The sequence below is a fragment of the Taudactylus pleione genome, unplaced genomic scaffold (assembly GCF_031769625.1).
Source record: "Taudactylus pleione unplaced genomic scaffold, aTauple2 ptg000046l, whole genome shotgun sequence".
In the NCBI taxonomy this organism is placed as follows: Eukaryota; Metazoa; Chordata; class Amphibia; order Anura; family Myobatrachidae; genus Taudactylus; species Taudactylus pleione.
Window position 1 is genome coordinate 9,536,329 of NW_028284448.1, and position 18,954 is coordinate 9,555,282.

At 42.7% G+C, this 18,954-nt stretch overlaps 1 protein-coding gene across 2 annotated transcripts in view; it reads right to left on the reverse strand.

Moving 5' to 3' along the window:
• Nucleotides 1-18,954, reverse strand: part of AK9 (adenylate kinase 9) — a 171,381-nt gene that overhangs the window by 89,665 nt on the left and 62,762 nt on the right. For both annotated transcript variants that reach the window (XM_088460477.1, XM_088460478.1), the window contains exons 18-20: nt 16,221-16,377; nt 2,573-2,687; nt 1,102-1,181 (exon numbers count right to left, since the gene is read on the reverse strand). In XM_088460477.1, the coding sequence (XP_088316603.1) occupies nt 1,102-1,181; nt 2,573-2,687; nt 16,221-16,377 (352 nt within the window). The remainder of the gene's footprint in view (nt 1-1,101; nt 1,182-2,572; nt 2,688-16,220; nt 16,378-18,954) is intronic.

Consider the following 18,954-nt stretch of genomic DNA (forward strand, 5'->3'; position numbering starts at 1 on the left):
CTAACATAATTAATTATTAAGAGTAATTTACAAAATGACATATTGCAGGGTAAGCTCTTGTTTATTATGTCATGTGCCTACGATTGAGCTTGTGTAAGCATGTGGATTTGTGGACCAAAATGGTTTTATGAGCTGAAAAAAAAGTTTGCATCATCTAAGGAGGAGTTAAGCAGATTGGAAAATGTCTACACAAGTACACCTAGGTTTACAGTGTATAAATAAGATTACATTTTGCAGGACTGGATTATTTAAACAAACTGAATGAGGCTACAGAGTGTCCCCCCGTTTTATGTGGGCACACAGCCTTTCCCTCTCCATAAATAACTGAAATTGTCTGCCTGGTCGTAACTGCTGGAATCCCAACCTTTTACTTGTAATAAAATACATTTTGCACCTTTTGAAGGTGAGCGAATATCAAGTAACATGCAATAGACATTTTGCGGGTTTTTAGAAGTGGAGATGTTGCCCATAGCACCTAATCAGATTCTACTTAACAATTATCAAGCACCTTCTAAAAGATAATAGCTAGAATCTGATTGGTTGCTATGGGCAACATCTCCACTTCTAAAAACCCACAGCTTAGTAAATATACCCCATTGTATAGACACCTTAAAGTGCACTGGGTGGAGAGTTAGGCTCTCTAATATATGCTGATCAGAACTGCTCTTTTATTACTGCTACAGTTTATAAAATAAAATTACTGAACTTTAAAAATGACAAATGTCCATTAGCAGTCTATTTTCCACTGTAAATAAACTGAACCTTGACAGCCTCTCTTCACAAGTTAAAGCTTTAATTCCCGCTAATTAATTTATTTGCACCATTTCCTTTTTATGTGGCAAAATCTCACACCATTTATCTAATTCTCAAAGTTGAACGGATTGGAAAAAAGTAGATTGTATATTAAGATAATAGTCATTATATATTTTGGACAAGCTTTTTATATTAATTTAAACTATGTGATGCGCCTTACATTTCATTTTATATTTAATTGGGGTGATGCTAGTCAAAAGTAGATTATACAAAAATGGAGATTCTGTATTAATGTAATTACTTTCAATTCAGCCGCATTATGCTTAGCAAAGTAATCATTGAACTAACCTTCCGTCCTTTCTTCTGTATGCTGTGACTCTTCCTTCTTGTGTTCTTCCTGTAATTTCATTATTTCTTGCTGCTCTTTTCTAAAACAAAAATTATATAGTTTGTCATTTCAGCAGTTTTGCAAATTTAACAAAATAAAAAAAAAATGGAATATGGAAAAGTAAAAAAAGTTATGATTGTCGCAGCACGTTGGAGCCCAGAGCTCACTTACCAGTTCCTGGTGGCGCTGGTCTCTCTGGGCTACCAAGTCTGTACTGCTGTTAGGTCTCTGGCTAGCCATAGTGACATGCAGGTAGCCAACCCTCCTCTCTGCTAGTGTGCAGGCAGCCCAGCTCCTTGGGAGCATGCACGCCAACCTGCTTAGAATTTAAAGTGAAAGTATGTGCCGAACATGACGTCACGTTCAGCACCAAATTCAAAGCTCCTCCCTACAACGTCTCCAGTTCCATTCAGCCTCCTAGTCAGTGCCTACCAGCTCCATACAGGGAACTCAGACAGAGGGCTGAAACCTGCGTATTTGGTGTCGCAAATACGCACGTTTCTTTGCGGAGGTCCCTGGTGAAAACCCCCGCAACGTTAGACTCCTCTGTTTTGGGTATTAGCCAATCCACAGTTACCTCTAAAGTTTTTTTTTTAATAAGCTAGTATTTTATCTAATCACCAATTTTTTTATTAGTTTTGTGGTGGGATATATATTTTTCAATCCCACACACAGGGAGTTTCCTTTTAAACATATTGACGCTCTAAATCCCGCTGCAAAAATCATTGAAAACCATGGCTTTTGTAAATGCTGATTCAGAGAAGGACACAATGGCGATATTTACGCAGATTGAGCAATTGCTGCCAGTGCTCAAGCACATAAGTCTCAATGCGCACGCGCCACGATTGCTTTTCAATTACGTTGGCACAGAGGATCCACTCGCAAAGTGAGTGACAGGTAGTCAGCGTTTGGGGGTTGTAACACAGACGTGTCGGACTGTTTGAAGGCATTTCATGAGCATGAATAAATTAGCCATTGTGATTGCATTGGCAGCATGAGAGCTCTCAGAGTGCAAGGAGAGCTGCAGTGTTTGAGGCTGGTCAGAGCTGTGGCAAGGGCAAGATGGCTGCTTGAAGTGCGTCGATGTTACTGATATTTATGCAGGTAAGCAACGTCATACGCATGTAAGAAGGCTGCCGTGGGCGTCCTTATACGCGTGTGATCTTTGCAACCATTAGCATATTTTCGCAGCTGCGTTGCGCACAAAATCATAGCTGAGATCACATTAGCGTCCATCTCTAAATCAGGCCCACAGTGTTTATACACAATAGGTCTGTTACCCTTTTGTATGTTATACTGTATAATGCAACATCTTCTGTAAGCACAATGACACATGCACAGCCGGGCCAACATGTTTTTTTTTTAATCAAAGAATGTCAATTCTTTAGAGATAAAAAACACAAGGTTACAACAATAAACATAAGTAAATACCTTGCTTCCTCTTCTTCCTGCAACTTTCTTGCCCTTTCCTTCTGAAGCCTTTGTAATATATTATTATTTATCTCTTCTTTATTCAGCAGGTACAGTCTGTTCAGTAAATCATTTCCTAAAATGCCCAAAGTTTTGCAAAATAAGTCAGCAATAGAACTGTCTGCACCTAGCAAGAGCAAACAAAACCTAAACCAAATGGAAACTGATGCAAAATTGGGTCTGTCTGAATAAAACAAAGTTACTTCTATGTCTGAGGGAGGTCTTGTTCACATGTATTGCAAGGTAAATTCAAGCGAGTATTCTGCAATATTCCATAAATAGTCCATTAGGGCCAGTGTTCCATTGTAGTCTCAGGCTTATATCTGATTTTTGCCTGGGCCTTGAACGCCACTGTATTTAAAGAACCAGCGCCCGCTCTGAATCAGGGCGTTTTTTTTTTTTTGGTGCGTCCTCCTGGACGCTCGCATAGTTGTGGGTTCCCACCCACAGCTTATGCGAGCGTCCATGATGATGGTCGCGATGGTCAAGACCATCGCGACCATCGGGCTTGCGACGAGACCTTGCGGTAGGGTCTCGCTGTCGAAGCCCTGGAGTGATTTTGGCTCTATCAGAGCCAAAATCACTCCCACTGACATCACTAGTGATGTCAGTGGGGCCGGACCCAGACGGTAGGCGTTCCCATGGGAACGCCTCCGTCTGGGCAGCCACGCCCCGGCACGCCCACCAAAGGGGGTGTGCTGTCACTCACCATCGACAGCACACCCCCTTTGGTGCGAGACCCCGAGCGACGGCTTACCCGTCGCTCGCCGGGTCTCGCACATGCGCACAACGAAGCAGCCTCCGTCGTGCGCATGTGCATTTGGGTACCATCGACCCGCTTGCGAGCGTCCTGCGCTCGCGAGCGGGTCTGAATGAGACCCTCAGTTTCTTTGCCTAAAATGTGTACTCTCAGTTTATAATAAAAAAGATAAACTCGGCTTTGAAAGACGATATTATTTCTTAATAAATGCTGTATTAATAGAAGATGTAAGGATTCACAGTGTTTTTGTATTTATACTGTAATTGAAAAACACAAGAGTCAGAAAGCTGAAATTCAATTTCATTTTATAGATTAAAAAAAACTCTTAAGGACTAGAGTTTGAGTTTCCCTGTATGTAAAATTAGAAAATATTCAATACAAGGTTACAGAGTGATGACCAGGGGCGTATCTATAATGGGTGCAGGGTGTGCAGGGAACACGGGGGGGCCCCGCACCGCACTACTTGCATCTATAATATTACTTACCTCTCCGGAGTCCCACGTCGGTGCGGGGATCCAGCGCTGTAAAACAACTGGAAAATGGCCTCAGCGGCCATTTTCCCGTTGTTTGCGCATGTGCAGAACAGGGAAAATGGCCGCCGCAGCCAATTTCCCGTTGACCTGGGCATTCATTATAGACTCTGGGCACACTCTAGTGCCCAGAGTCTATAACTCCGGCGCTGGCCGCGCACAGCTCAGTGCGCAGCCGGCCGCCGGGCAGAGAGGAGGGGGCCCGTGTCGGAAACTGCACACGGGCCCCCTCCTCTCTAGAAAACACCCCTGGTGATGACCCCCTAATTAGCAGAAAAACTGTTGATAAATGCCTGGGATCCTCATGGTTAGGGCCAACTCTCCCTGATTGTCAGGGAGACTCCCTGATATAGTAGCAATCTCCCTGACTTCATGAAAAGTCTAGTAATCTCCCTGAATGCATCTTACACACATTATGAAGCTTTTATATAAAAGAAAACACAGAGATATATACATTCAAATAGGCACAATGATCCCTATGGCTACATGCATTATTTGAAAAGTATCAGTGTGTTTTCATCAACACGTAGATCTGACTAACTGCTTTAGGGCTCATTTACACTGCGCTCATAGGTGGTGCTTTCACAATCTCCCTGAAATGCTTTTTCAAAAGTAGACAAGTATGGGTTAAGGTGATACGAGCATGGCATCCCTCCCTGCACCAGGTGACACCGTGGGGAGGGACGCCACTGCATGGACCCCTTCCTCTCTTGAAACGCCCCTGGTCAAGAGTAAAGCTAAACATGACAAACAGCTCTTTTTACAGTTGGAAAAAGATTTGGGGGTATATATACTAAAGTTTTTTTAAACTAGTTTTTAGAAGTGGAGATGTTGCCATAGCAACCTATCAGATTATAGTTATCTTCTAGAAAGTGCTAGATAAATGATAATTAGAATCTGATTGGTTGCTATGGGCAACATCTCCACTTCTAAAAACCCGCACTTTAGTGAATATACCCCTTAGTCTTATTTAAATATAAATGGCGCATAACCGAAAACATTAAATTGTTGATATACCAGCAATGACACAAAATGCAAATTGTGTATGCAAATTTAGGCTGAACTAATACACCATACAATATCTTCCATGTTAAAATTCATTCTAAATGGAAATCTACATTGCCAGTTTAATTATGCATGCGTCATCTTTCTTGCAAGAAAATTTAAGTGTTCTAACTAAATTGCCGGCCACCTAATAAAATTAAAATGCAAATTAAAATGTAAAACAAAAAAACAAAAACAAAACAAGAAAATAAAAAAATTTATATAATAGCTGTCACATGAATCACTAGATAATTCCTCAAAGTTGCTTTATCTTAATAAGCTGCATATTTGCTGATCACAGGCCTGGCACTCTTGATTATGTACCAATTACTACTACAGGAGTGGTTTACAGTTGCACACAAAAGATGCTCATTTGCTAAAGGGAAAATATGCATCTGCACACTTACATTTCCATGTCTGTACCTTGAGTAACACACATGTTCAGATATTTGCAACCTTAAACCTAGCAAACATATGAATACATAGCAAATATATACATCAGTCTCGAACACTAGGCCTGATTCAGTATGGATTGTAATTGCGATCGAAGCTGCGTAATCACACGCAATGAAGCTGCGAAAATATGCTGTCTGCCACAGCTCAGCCAGCATAGAGACACCCACTACCGCTATCTCACATCTGTAATACCTCGCAGTCCTGCATATACATCGGTACCATCGATGCACATCGGCCCGTCACGCACAATTACAGCAGGTCTGACCCGTCGCAGAAATTGCAAGTCTCGTTGCACTCAGTGAGTACTCAAGCTGCGTAGGCAATCACACTGGCTAATTTATACATGCCCATGCAACGGCGTTAAACCGGACAGACACGTCTGCGTTTCTCCAACCACTCCCCCGTCACCACCCCCAAACGCTCACGGCCTGTTGCTCACTCTGCGATGGATTCCTATCTGCGTGCGTAATTGCAGTGTGATTGCAGCACACGAGCAGTAAGGTGCATACTCAGTACTGATCAATCGGCCGATCTGTGTACGTAGTTGCAATTGCGTGCACTACATTCAACTGAAGATACTAAGCAGTACTGTGCAAATCTACACAACTCAAATACACTTGTGATTATTAGGGCAAGCAATGATGATTTATTTTATTAACACATGTGCTATTATAAATGAATGTATGCCTTTAAGATGATTTGCTGTTTTCCTCTCATAAGTAAATAATTCAGATATTTTCTCTTCAAACACTGGCTTACAGGAAATGCTAGCTTACAAGAAAGGAGAAGACGAGCATATTATTAGAGTCGAAACCGCTACTGCATTAACAAAATGGTAAGATACAGACAAGTCAAAAATTTTCCTCGCAACAAGCTCAAGCTAAATTGCCTTATTAGTAAAACTGTTTTAAAAGCTAAAATGTATGCCCTTATGGCAAGAGTTGCTTGGTAAAATGTACACCATCAATTTAAGGTATTAATAAAGATGACCAGGAAGTTGCTTGGCACTTCTTGCAGAGCTGATTTGAACTCCACTACTTGTTGAGTCCATCTCTCTCGCCGGCCGGCCGCAAGGAACTACTGAGGCAGAATTTCCTAAAATTGGCAACTGAATGACCCTAGCATTCTGGGGGCTCGTCCGGGATCCACTCCTCCACAGCACTGATCAGACACCACTCTGAATCTTGGGAACAGCAGAATAAAACCTGGGTGAGTATTCAGTGAATGCATAATTATGCTACTGTTTGCTCTGTCTTCTGCCTTTCCTAACTAGTAAGATGGGATCAGTGCGTGTGAGGTAACGGATTTCTTGAACCCCTAGCAAATTCTGCCTTTCCTATAGAGTATAAGTTGTTGTCAGTAGGGTATGTATGATGAAAGGAGTGTGCCTCTACATGTACAAAACTGAGATGTATATGAGGGAAGGTCCTTAAAAGTACAGTCAAAGACTGCAGTTCCCATCTGCCACTAAAGGCTTGTCCTATCTTTTGGAATCTGTGACCCCTGGACTGACTATTCATTGACCTCCTAGCTCTCAGTTTTTGCTTGAAGTGACATGGAGTGCCTTACTCATGAGGGAAGTGGGTAGGCATGAGAGAACCATGCCCCCTTGCGTGTTTAGATGCACCTGCAGTTCTTGGTGTGTGACCCCTAGGGGCTCCCCAAGTCAGGTGTTTGTTTGTCTAATTATTTGTATATGCTGCTAGCACACTTTCATGCTGTGCAATCAGACAGTAGACATAGTACAGATAGTCTGTATAGCGGGGGTAGCCATCTTAACAACACTAATTTGCTTATTGGGATTGTGGGAGATTCTCAGCTACACACCGCCAATTAATTAGAACCCACCCACACCCACACAATGTGCTGAGCATCAGGAGAAGAATCTGACCATGATAGATATCCCTGAGGCTACATTAATAGTGTGTGTATCAGTACTTGCAGTAACAGTGGTGTTGTACTGCTTGTGGGAACTGAGGACAGGAATTTTGGGTATAAAAGAAGTTTTACATGACCCAAACAGCCACACTTAAGTTGAAGTTCCGAGCGATGTTTGCCCAACTGCGCATGCGTACGGATTTTAATACGCATGCGCAAACCAGTCAGTGCGGCCGAAAATCGTTTGTTCGCTAAATAGCGAATGCCTGCTATTTTGAGTGACAGGAGGAGGCGTATGTGGGTGGTAACAGGGGAAGGTGCTTGAAAACGGGGAGTGGAGATCCGAACGCAGGCGTGCTTAAAGGTCAAAACGGGCGTTTTATGGGTGTGCATAATTAATACAGCAGCGTCATTGACCACGTCACTGGGTTATTTTATATTCAGAACTGCTCGCAAGATTGTGGTAGGAAAAACCAACCACAAGAATAGCGAGCAGTTCATACGCTGGTCGATGTACTCAATTAATCTAATAAATAGCGGACATGACGTAGGATGCGAGCGGCCAGGGGGTGTAGTTATCCAAAAAACGACCGCAAGTTTTGTTCGCTCGTTCAGACATGGAGGCGTCAACAGACCGCAAAGAGCGAACGGTTTATTTGAATAGCCACCCCCATTTCCTGAACGACCGTCCGCAAATAGCGTCCGGCTCTGAATCAGGCCCCTAATCCACCCTCTGCAGCACTACCCCCAGCAGCATCACACATACATCCTGCACCCACAGTACCTCCTATCAAGTTTAGCAGATGGGAGGGACAATGGCGAGTAGGGCCAGCCCCACCTAGACCTTTGTACCCCACAATTTCAGAAGTAATGGGAACAACTCCCAGGGCAGGTAGGAAATGCGCATATTGTAGATTTTGCATACCACCTGCCTACAATACCTGCCCAAATTGTCACAATCCAGTTCCAGAAAGAGGGGAACCATGTAATCCAGATCCCCCTCAAATGACATCTGGAGTTTCATACAGTACACCAACCATACCCCAAGGCCAGTCCCTCTTTAAAAGAACAATAGGATCGATCCCTTGGAACAGTTTAACAAGCCCTCTAAGGCCTTATGTGGGAGACAGAGTACCCCATAGACATAAAGTCTGTAAGAAAGCTATGAGCAGGCGGGCTACTGAGCCATGTGACTGCTCATATTGTAGAGAACCAGAATCTTATTTTGTGCAAGACGCAGAACCACCACCATACCCAAGAGAATCAGCAGGAATTTTTCCAGTGATGGTTCAGAGAGTCCTTGAACCATACCTTGCCCATCCAAACCAGGATAGAGTAGTAAGAATACATGTCCAATACAAGCCCTGGACTTCCAGGGAACTGGATGATATTGTTGCTAAAGCTCCAGACCCTAGAAATAACCCCATGGCTTACCACAGGTTTATGGAAAGATTAGTATCTGTGTGGGGAGCTGTATGGGTGGATCTGGATGAAATCTGCAGAATGACTATAGGGAGAGGTAGTTGGGAGATATACTGGCTCTACAGCTAATGACCCTGTAGTAGACCCCCCCGGAGAGGGGGATAAAAAGAATCCAGAATCAGGACCACTCTTTGTTACTAGAGTAAAAGTGTGGTGTGAAATGCAGCAACAACATATGCCTGCGGTACCAGAAGCAAGGCAAAGAGCAGGACAATCCGTTAAGGAATATTATGATCAAACCCATCAATCACACCTAGACAGGGGGTTTGAGGATGACAATGAGATGCACCAGTGGATGCTCAGAACTTCCTTTTTAGGGGGACTGTTAGAAAATCTCAGAGTAGAGCTATACCAGAAAAGACCAGAGGCGGGCACCATGACAATATCAGCAGTACTTGAGGTTTTGAGAGGATCAAAATTAAGAAAAGAAGAGAAAAGCTAAGTTTTAACCACAGAGGGTTACAGTCCATGTAGTACAGGAAAGGGGTTACAGACCAAAAATCAACCTAGGGCAAACAAAAAGGTTAGCCCCGAAGAGATGGAAAAGAAAGGATTGTGTTTCTTTTGTCAAAAAGCAGGACACATGAAAAGGGATTGTCAGAAGTATAAACAGTGGCTAGAGAATAGGCCAACAGAGTCAGACAATGCCCAGGTGTATACTGCATAGGAAACAGGCCCTCCAGTGTCACGCCCTCAATTGGATACCATCAATACCCCCGACCCAAAAGCAGTGGTAACCTTAACACTGCCAGAAGGGGATCAAATTCAATGCATCATAGATACTGGAGCCAGTCGAACTGTCTTGAGGGCGGCTGAGGAAGGAGTATTTAACAAAATAAACCGTCCCAGGTACAGGACTTACAGGACATAGCATACCTTTGCACATTAGCAAACCAGTAAAGGTATCAGTAGGATCAGAAGAAATTAAGGTACCAGTGAAGTTCCTGACCTCCACATCTTGTCCTGTTAATCTGCTTGGTGCAGATATTTTAAGTGTCTTGCAGGCCACAATTGAATACAGGGATGGAAATGTTGTTCTCAAAGGTAAAACAGGCCAAACCCTGAAAACCAGATTAAAGCAGCAATTTATCTGCTAGAAAGTGCAACCCCTAAACACCAATCCACCCCGCCATGGTTGTCAGTAATCCCAGACAAGTTATGGTCAAAGGGAAAAACAGATGTGGGATTACTAAATGTGCAGCCTGCCACGTTGCATCTAAAGGCAGGTACGATCCCTGTCAAGATAAAGCAGTATCCCCTCACCAAAGAACAGGAACAGGCTATCCAGCAACATATTTGACCACAGGGGTAATAAGGGAATGTAGGTCCTCATGGAATACTCTGTTGTTTCTTGTTATGAAGAAAATAGGGCCCCCTGGTGGCCCCCAAGAATATTGTATGGTTCATGACCTTAGGGAGGTAAACAAAAGATTGGCAGTGGATGTTCCTATTGTCCCTAATCCACATTCCTTGCTAAATCAATCAGATACCGCCCACAGCCAAATACTTCACAGTAATTGACTTGGCCAATGCTTTCTTTTCAGTACAATTAACACCAGAATGTCAGTTATACCAGGCAATCACCAGCATGGGTAAACAGTATTGCTGGACCAGACTTCCACAGGGAGGGGCCAAGTCTCCTTCAGAATTTTCAGAAGCAATGTCTCTAGCGCTGCAAGGGTGGAGACCTCAGTAACCATCTACTCAATTATTGCAGTATGTAGATGATTTGCTTCTATGTGCAGACACAGAAGAAATTTGCCAAACTGAGACAGTCTCATTGTTGAATTTCCTATGTGAACAGAATTGAAGAGTGTCTAAGGACAAGTAACAGGTTGCTAAGATGCAAGTTACCTTTTTGGGACATTGCATTTCACAAGGTACTAGACACCTCACATAAAACAGGGTATCTGCAATACAAAAAGTACCCGAACCCACCACTACTCGGCAGCTGAGAGCTTTCTTGGGTTTAATAGGGTACTGTCGAGAATGGATATCAAATGCATCATGGCTAATGCAGCCGTTATATGATGCCCTGACAGACTCAACAGATAAAAAGGTTAGTCTCACTGTACAGCAGAAGCAGGCTTTCCAAAATATCAAGACAGTGGTATCCCAGTCACTGGCCTTGGGCTTACCTTGGTATGACAGACCTTTTATGCTGTTCTGCCAAGAGAGGGAGGGGCATGCACAGGGAGTACTAGTAAATAAACATGGAGGTAAACACAGACCTCTTGCATATTATTCCCTGCAGCCTGATAGCATAATAAAAGGAGCCCCCCCTCTAGCATCAGAGCTGTAGCAGCAGCTGCACTTCTTAAAGACAAGGCTGCAGATTTAGTCCTGGACCACCACTTAATAGTACAAGTCCCACATTCTGTTACAATGCAAACATTACAATCAAGAGAAGCACAGTGTTGAATCCTGCTACATTGCTCCCGATGCAAGATTCAAGAGAGGGGAGGGAAGGAAGTACAAACACATCTGGAGACAGATCCAGATGAGTGTAGCACAGCTAAAGATCAAGATACACTCACACAACAAAATTTTTCCCAACAAAGCTCTCTAATGTTACTGATGTACCCCTCCAGGACCCCGATTGGGAGCTCTTTGTTGATGTCTCCAGGTACTACCACAACGGGTCTCCAAGAACAGGGTATGCTGTCACTACTCTGGAAGAGGTACTGATTCAGAAACCACTCCCACCTTCCTGTTCTGCACAGGAAGCGGAGTTGAGGGCACTCACTGAGGCATGCATAATGGCTGAACATCAGACAGCAAACATATACACTGGCTCCAGGTACTCCTGGGGTGTGGCCCACGATTTTGGCCCAATTTGTAAGAGTAGGGATTTCATGGGGGCTTCTGGTAAAACCATTGAGCATGCTGCCCTCATCAGGTCGTTGTTTGCAGCCTTGCAGCTTCCCACCAGAGTGGGGATAATCAAGGTGCAGGCTCATAAAAAAGAAAGAACGGCTGAAGCCAGGGGTAATGTCAAAGCTGATGCTGCGGCTAAGCAAGTGGTCCTGATAGAAGTACCAGCCCTATATTGTAAAAAAACTGACAGCAGATAGTACAAAAAGAGAACAAACAGATATACAGACCCTGATGAAGTTTCAGGAACAAGCACTGACAGGTGAAAGAAAGGGCTGGGAAAAAGAGAGAGCCACCTGTGAGAAGTTATAGAGGAAAGGAGACAGGTGGTGCCTCCCAAGGGCCTCATATCCCCTTATGGCTCAGTTGGCACACAGTCCAGTGCATAACTTGAAGGAGTCTATGGCAAACACAGTCTCCCAGCACTGGATAGCACCAGGCTTTAATGCGGCAACTACCGCCTATGTGGCTGCCTGCTTGGTGTGTGGAAAACACAATCCAGGACAGACGGTTAAGACACCAAAGAAACATACACCCAGGCCATTGTACCCGTTTCAGAGACTGCAGATTGACTACATCCAGTTACCCAGGGTGGGGACATTTGAATATGCCCTCGTTTGTACGGAACTATTCAATAATTGGCCGGAAGCTTTTCCAGTAGCTAAGGCTACCGCCAAAACGACGGCAAAAAAACTGATCAGTGAAGTGATCTGTAGATATGGGATACCAGAAACCATTGAATCAGATAGAGAATCACACTTCACTGGAGAAGTAATGCAACACATAATGAAAGATATGGGGATAAAGCAAGCTTTCTACGCCCCCTACAGACCGCAAGCCAGTGGGCGTGTCGAGAGACTTAACGGTACTCTAAAACTAAAAATTCAGAAAATGATAGCTGAAACAGGGAAAACATGGGTTGATTGTCTACCAGTGGCATTGTTAGGACAACACCCAGTAAGAAGCACAAACTGTCGCCATATGAAATAATTGTTTCTCAGTATACACCAAAAACAGGGTGTTACTTTCCACAGCAGCTTCAGTACAATCCTGCAGACTTAACTGAATACGTAGCCGCATTATGTAAGCAAGTAGCTAACACCCATTCTCTAGTTTTCTCCTCCCTTACAGATCCAGATACAGTTCCAGGTTCACACTCTCTTGAACCAGGAGATTGGGTCTACACAAAGAAACACGTTAGAAGGCCACTGGAACCAAGGTTTGAAGGTCCATTCCAGGTCCTGTTGACCACACCTACCTCAGTAAAGCTTGGAGGACGGCCTACGTGGATACACAAATCTCGCAAGAAACTCACAGTCAAGCTGGAACGTGCACAATGAATCCTTTTATCTGGTTGTCAGTGTTTGTAATTGTGATTATGATGAGTACGTGGTCCCAAAGTAAGGGTATTCTCACAAGAAAGTACCATAAAACACTAAATGAGCCTTGGTCCAATTCACTTGTCCAAATGCATTACACAGCAGCACAGCAGCTCAATATAACCAATTGTTGGGTATGCACACATTCACCTCTTTCCTCAAAGACCATGAACTGGGTGGCGGTACCCTTAACACTGGAAGAAGTTATAGCTGTCAACTTTTTTTCCTTACTCCCAGTCACAAAAGCAAAATATGTTACTAGGCCTGTACCCTTACTGACTGGTTTGCTAGGCAGGAATGTAAGCTTTTGCTTTTCAGTGACCCCTACCACCGATATTCCAGAGATGCATGGATGGAATCATCAGATAAAATTGGCAGATGGATCTGTGGTGAAACCAAAAAGAAGGTCCCTTGGCCAGGTTAAATGTAAAGAGGCCATATTCATGTTTAAGGACCTAACTGAGAGATTTAGGCACCCCACTGATCATGATTTACCCTACGCAAACAACCTCCCCTGGCAATAGATGGCTGCACCAATAGATCCATGCCAATGATAGGAGCATGGGTGCAGGGTGAGATACCTGGGTATTGGAATACATCTACCTATAAGGGAAATCACACTAGATTGACCCCAAATATGACGATGGTGAAACCTTTCCTCTATTTCCTCATTCAAACAATGGTGGGACATGCCCCTAGTACTCCCCCTGACAATATATATTATTTGTATGGAAGATATGCATATAAATGGTTACCATATGGGGGTTTGGGAAATTGTACACTGTGTTATCTATTACCTCCCACCTATTATGTAGAAAAGATACACTCCACCCACTTGAAACAATGGGATTTCAAAGAACAAGTTATAAGGAGGGAAGTCCAGCCAGCTAGTAAGGCCAGTCAAGACTTAATCACATTACCATGGATCAATAGGTTTTGTATCAAAAAGGCATTTTATTATATCATTTATCTAGCTAACCTCATTGATAACATAACCAATTTATATGATGACAATTTCAGATTGATGCTTAGGGAACTCCAAATGATTAATAAGGAATTATTGGCACATAGATTGGTATTAGGTTACCTGACAGCTCGAGAAGGAGGAATGTGCTTGATAGTGAAAGAGGCTTGCTGCAATTACATAAATCAGACCTATGAAATTGAGGAAACCATAGAGCAGCACCTGGACAAGGTTCAGGAGCTAAAGAAACAGTTTGCCAAGGACCACACGGTGGAGCCATGGTTTGGTACGTCATGGTTCTCATGGCTAAACCCAGCTAATTGGTTCAAAGGAATAGGCGGTTGGTTCATGGGAATAGTTGAACTTATAGGAAAAGTACTCCTGGCAGGCATTGCTCTGTACGTCATGTATAGAATGATTAATTGCCTATTTGAGAAATGTCCGAAGAAACTTGTAACAGCAGCTTTAATAACCGTGTAAAAAGTGCCCTTGCATGCCACAGTGACTTGGTGTCCTAGATGTAGGAACAAGAACCCAATCACAGCAAGGAACAGTTGTGTATTTTGTAGTCATTGTCTGTATGGCTAAATAAGTGTTAACGCAGTTATGGTAATTAGAACCCCTCTAGCTAAGCTTGTGATAGGGGGCAATATCGTGGTATTGATTGATTGGTTTTAATCTACCTTCATGCTGTCCTTAAGATAGTGATGTATGGTAAAGCAGGTACTGTCAACGACATATTGCGATCTTATCACAAGTATAGGGACAAGTGTTAAATAATAAAAAGAGGGGATTATTAGGGTAAGCAATGATGAATTTATTGATTAACACATGTGCTATTATAAATGAATGTATGCCTTTAAGATGATTTGCTATTTTCCTCTCATTAGTAAAGAATTCAGATATTTTCTCTTCAAACACTGGCTTACAGGAAACGCTAGCTTACAAGAAAGGAGAAGACAAGTATATTATTAGAGTCGAAACCGCTACTGCATTAGAAAAACGGAAGATACAGTCAAAAATCTCCCTCGCAACAAGCTCAAACTAAATTGCCTTATTAGTAAATGTTCTAAAAGCTAAAATGTACGCCCTTATGGCAAGAATTGATTGGATGTTACCATGCTTCAGGAAATATGTTTAATTGGTGGCTTGGTAAAATGTACACCTTCAATTTAAGGTATTAATAAAGATGACCAGGAAGTTGCTCGGCACTTCTTGCAGAGCTGATTTGAACTCCACTACTTGTTGAGTCAATCTCTCTCGCCGGCCGGCCCCAAGGAACAACTGAGGCAGAATTTCCTAAGATTGGCAACTAAATGATCCTAGCATGTTCAACCCTGAATCACCCTGTGTATGTGTAGGTTGTGAAGGGTTGGGTATGAAATACCGGCAGTCGGGACGCCAGTTGTCAATATACCACCCGTGGCATCCTGATGCTCAGTATCCCGACAGGGGTACGTAAGTATGTTAACCCTCCCCCCTCTAACCCTCCTTTCTTGCACCCTAACCCTCCCCACCCCGAACCCTCCCCATTAATTCCTAAACCTAACCCTCCCCCCTTGCTACCTGAACCTAACCCTCTCCCCTTAGTGCCTAACCCTAAACCCCCTCCAGTGGTGCCAAACCCTAACTCACCCTGTTCGTAGCCTAATCCTAACTTCCCCCACCAAAGCCTAACCCTAAACCCCCCGTGGTGCCTAAACCTATCCCTCAAGTACCCGTGGCTAACACCTAACCCGGCCCTGCTATACTTAAGTTCAGGCTGACGGCTGTCGGGATTCCGGCGTCGGTATCTAAACTGGCATCAGGATTTAGGCGTTTATGTTTAGTGGATTGGTATTCCGACGCCGGAATTTCAACAGCCCACATTCCGTTCGTCGGCAAGATAACTACATCCTGGTTGGGAAAGTAAATACTAATGTTAACTACATATTGAAAAAACTTCCAACATGAATTTTCTATTGGAAACTCTGTAAAATACTTTTATTGGGCTGATCCACGTATTGCATTGCCGTGTTTAGACAATGTTGAGTTAATTTATACTTGGCCATTTTTATACAAAAAAAGCACACTGCAATTCAATATAAACCTGTAAATGTGGAGACACCTGTCATCATCATCAACTGTACTGTCTATAACATTTGATTTTCATGTACATTTCAATTCATGGAGCATGGTTGGTAAAATGAGTAATGTGATATTTTCTGCTAGCTGTTCTCAATCGCATCACAGTTATACTCACCATTACTTATTGAATTTCTTAGACAAATGACCGTGTCTGGAGGAAGTCCCTTTTCCATCAATGGAATCCAATAATTTGGTGAATTAGGGAAATTATCTATCACCCATACTCCAACAGGTTGGGATCCAGGAAAGCGCTGTTTATTTTCTTCATGGAACTATGTAATGATATAGCACAGTAAATGAACATATGTAAGAGGATCACAGCTTCACACAGAATCATTTCATTCTTATATGGTCACATATTATATGCCTTTCAATCAGCATAATATAATTATCACTACATATTACTTATATTAAATACATAAAACACTGTATGGCACTCCAATAATAAAAATTGTGTAGCAAAATGCAGTGTGGCCACTAATGAAAGAAAAAAAATAATACATTTCATTACAACATAAATAAGATCACTCTATGTATAACACCTCCACGGTAGGTAAGGTGACTGAAGGTAAAATGGAGAGCCGCTACTTACTGACACCAAAAGTCACACTTAAATGCACTATTATGCTTTCATTTTCCTAAATTATTTTATTGTAATATTAAGTTAATAAACATTGTTACACTATATTCTTCTTCTACTAATCTCTTGAGTGGCTTAACTTTGGACAGAACTAAAATATGTTTTATTATATTGATTAATTTTAGTAGATTAGACCCATATACGGAAAATCCTGTTTTTCCCAGGGCAGGGTAATATTGTCTGGGCAGGATGTACTAACACTAAAATGCGGCAAAACCTCAGAAATCTAACGTTTTAGGAGGTTTGCCGCAATACCCATATGTATCAAGCTCCGGACAGCTAAATTTTCCAGAGCTTGTACCCAATAGGCAATGCCATCTATAGATGGCATTGCCTATAGAAGCCTATGGGCTTCTTTACATGTCCCCCGCGACTTGCATATGCAAGATTAATGATTAAAGATGAATGCAGTCAGCGCGCATACACGTGCCAACAGCACTTCCATGACTTCCTGGCAATTGCTGGAGTGTCCGCACCAGTCATCCCGACCAGTGGGGTAGGTAAGTTTTACATATATTTTTTTTGTCATGTGCCGTTTTAGTATACAAGTAGATGACGAGTGGGACTCGTCATCTGCAGCAAAGAGGTTAATGATGTGCATATATACATAATGAGGTACATTATGAAAACTGTTCTACAGGTAACTGTGTAGAGAGCATGTTGTTGCTCAAAGTAACTAATCAGACTTCTGCTTTCGTCTTCTAAACTATAGTTGCACATCAGTCTCAAACATGTGAACTTTTTCAAACCTGCAAAGATAAAATAGATGAATTGTCCTCTACAGCAGTGCTAATTACCTTGACTTCTGTCAAGCAGGCCGAGAAATGGATGTGTTACTGGTGGATACAGGCTATAGACATTCATGCCAAAGAAACCTGTATAACTATTCCTCATAGCAACCCCCTATAGATCATTTGAATAATGGTTATGTTCTAGTGCCCTGCTGTGTACACCATTTATTACTATGTATTATTTTTGTCACAACTCTCGCTGGGATAATATGGATGTTGGCCGGACTTGTAGTATTTGCGAATACCCAGAGCAGAGGCGAGGAGTCTAATGTATCGGTGGTTTTCAAAAGGGACCCCTGTAAGGGGGTTTGGGCTGCACTATGCCTCAACACTCCAACCCCTTTTTGTTGGGCTGCACTACGCCTGATACGTAGGTCGTGGCCCTTTGGCTGGATTACTATTGTACGGACTAGGGTGCAACCTTGGCCACACAGTGGTTGTCAGAAACAAGTCAGAACCTTGCAGGCAATGCGGTACCAGGAGGACAGATAGCCTCAGGTCAGAAGGAAGCCAAAGTTGGGACCAGGAAGTCACTAGAAGCAGTACCAAAGGAACAGGCGAGGAGAATCGTGACATGGCCCAGATCAGAACACAGGTAAGTATGCAGGGATATCAAGAAGAACAGACACTGGAGATCAGGTAGTGAGACTAATACCCTGGCTCTGAATAGTGTCCAGTGAATATCTTATATAAGGATGGATTCATGTTTTTTGGAGTGCTGGTGTGTTTAAATTATAAACAGAGTGGTGCGCATGTCCCTACTGGAGCCATGGTCGTCTGTAACGGAGCTGCGCGTAGCAGCTGATGAGAGACGATTTCCTGCAGTAAAGGATCCAGTTGCTGACTCCAGTTAGCCAGCGCCGCCAGACCCAGTAAGAGGTAGCTGGGCTTCAGAGCGTTGCAACAATTTTATGGAGGGATAGGATAAATAAATTTACAATAAATTTCTGCAATCGTCAGTCATGAATAGAATATTCAAGTCCTGTGTGAAATGTATGTTTCTAGCATTTGCTACCAAAGAACTTGACTTTTAAGAATAGTTTTAAGCTTCCAAATAAATATATAGCTTACTGTTCTTTTTAGCATCATAAGCTCTAGTATGTTTTGTTAGTGTTGAGTTAATATAACCAATGTTTAGAATATAAGCTCTTTCAAGCAGGGCCCTCTACCCTCTTGAGCTTCTCCCTACTGTATTTTCATTTATCTCTTACTCCCCACTAACACTTAGCTGCTTATGTGGGTGTAAAGGTCGCTAATGTAGCAATGTATATTATCCATGTCCATGTCCTGCTTTGTATTGTATTGTTAGTCGCTGGTTACTTGTTTTTGTACTTTGTAAGGCGCTGCGGAACACTTGTGGCGCCATATAAATAAATTATAATAATAATTAAGCACTATGATTGCTATATAATTGTGTG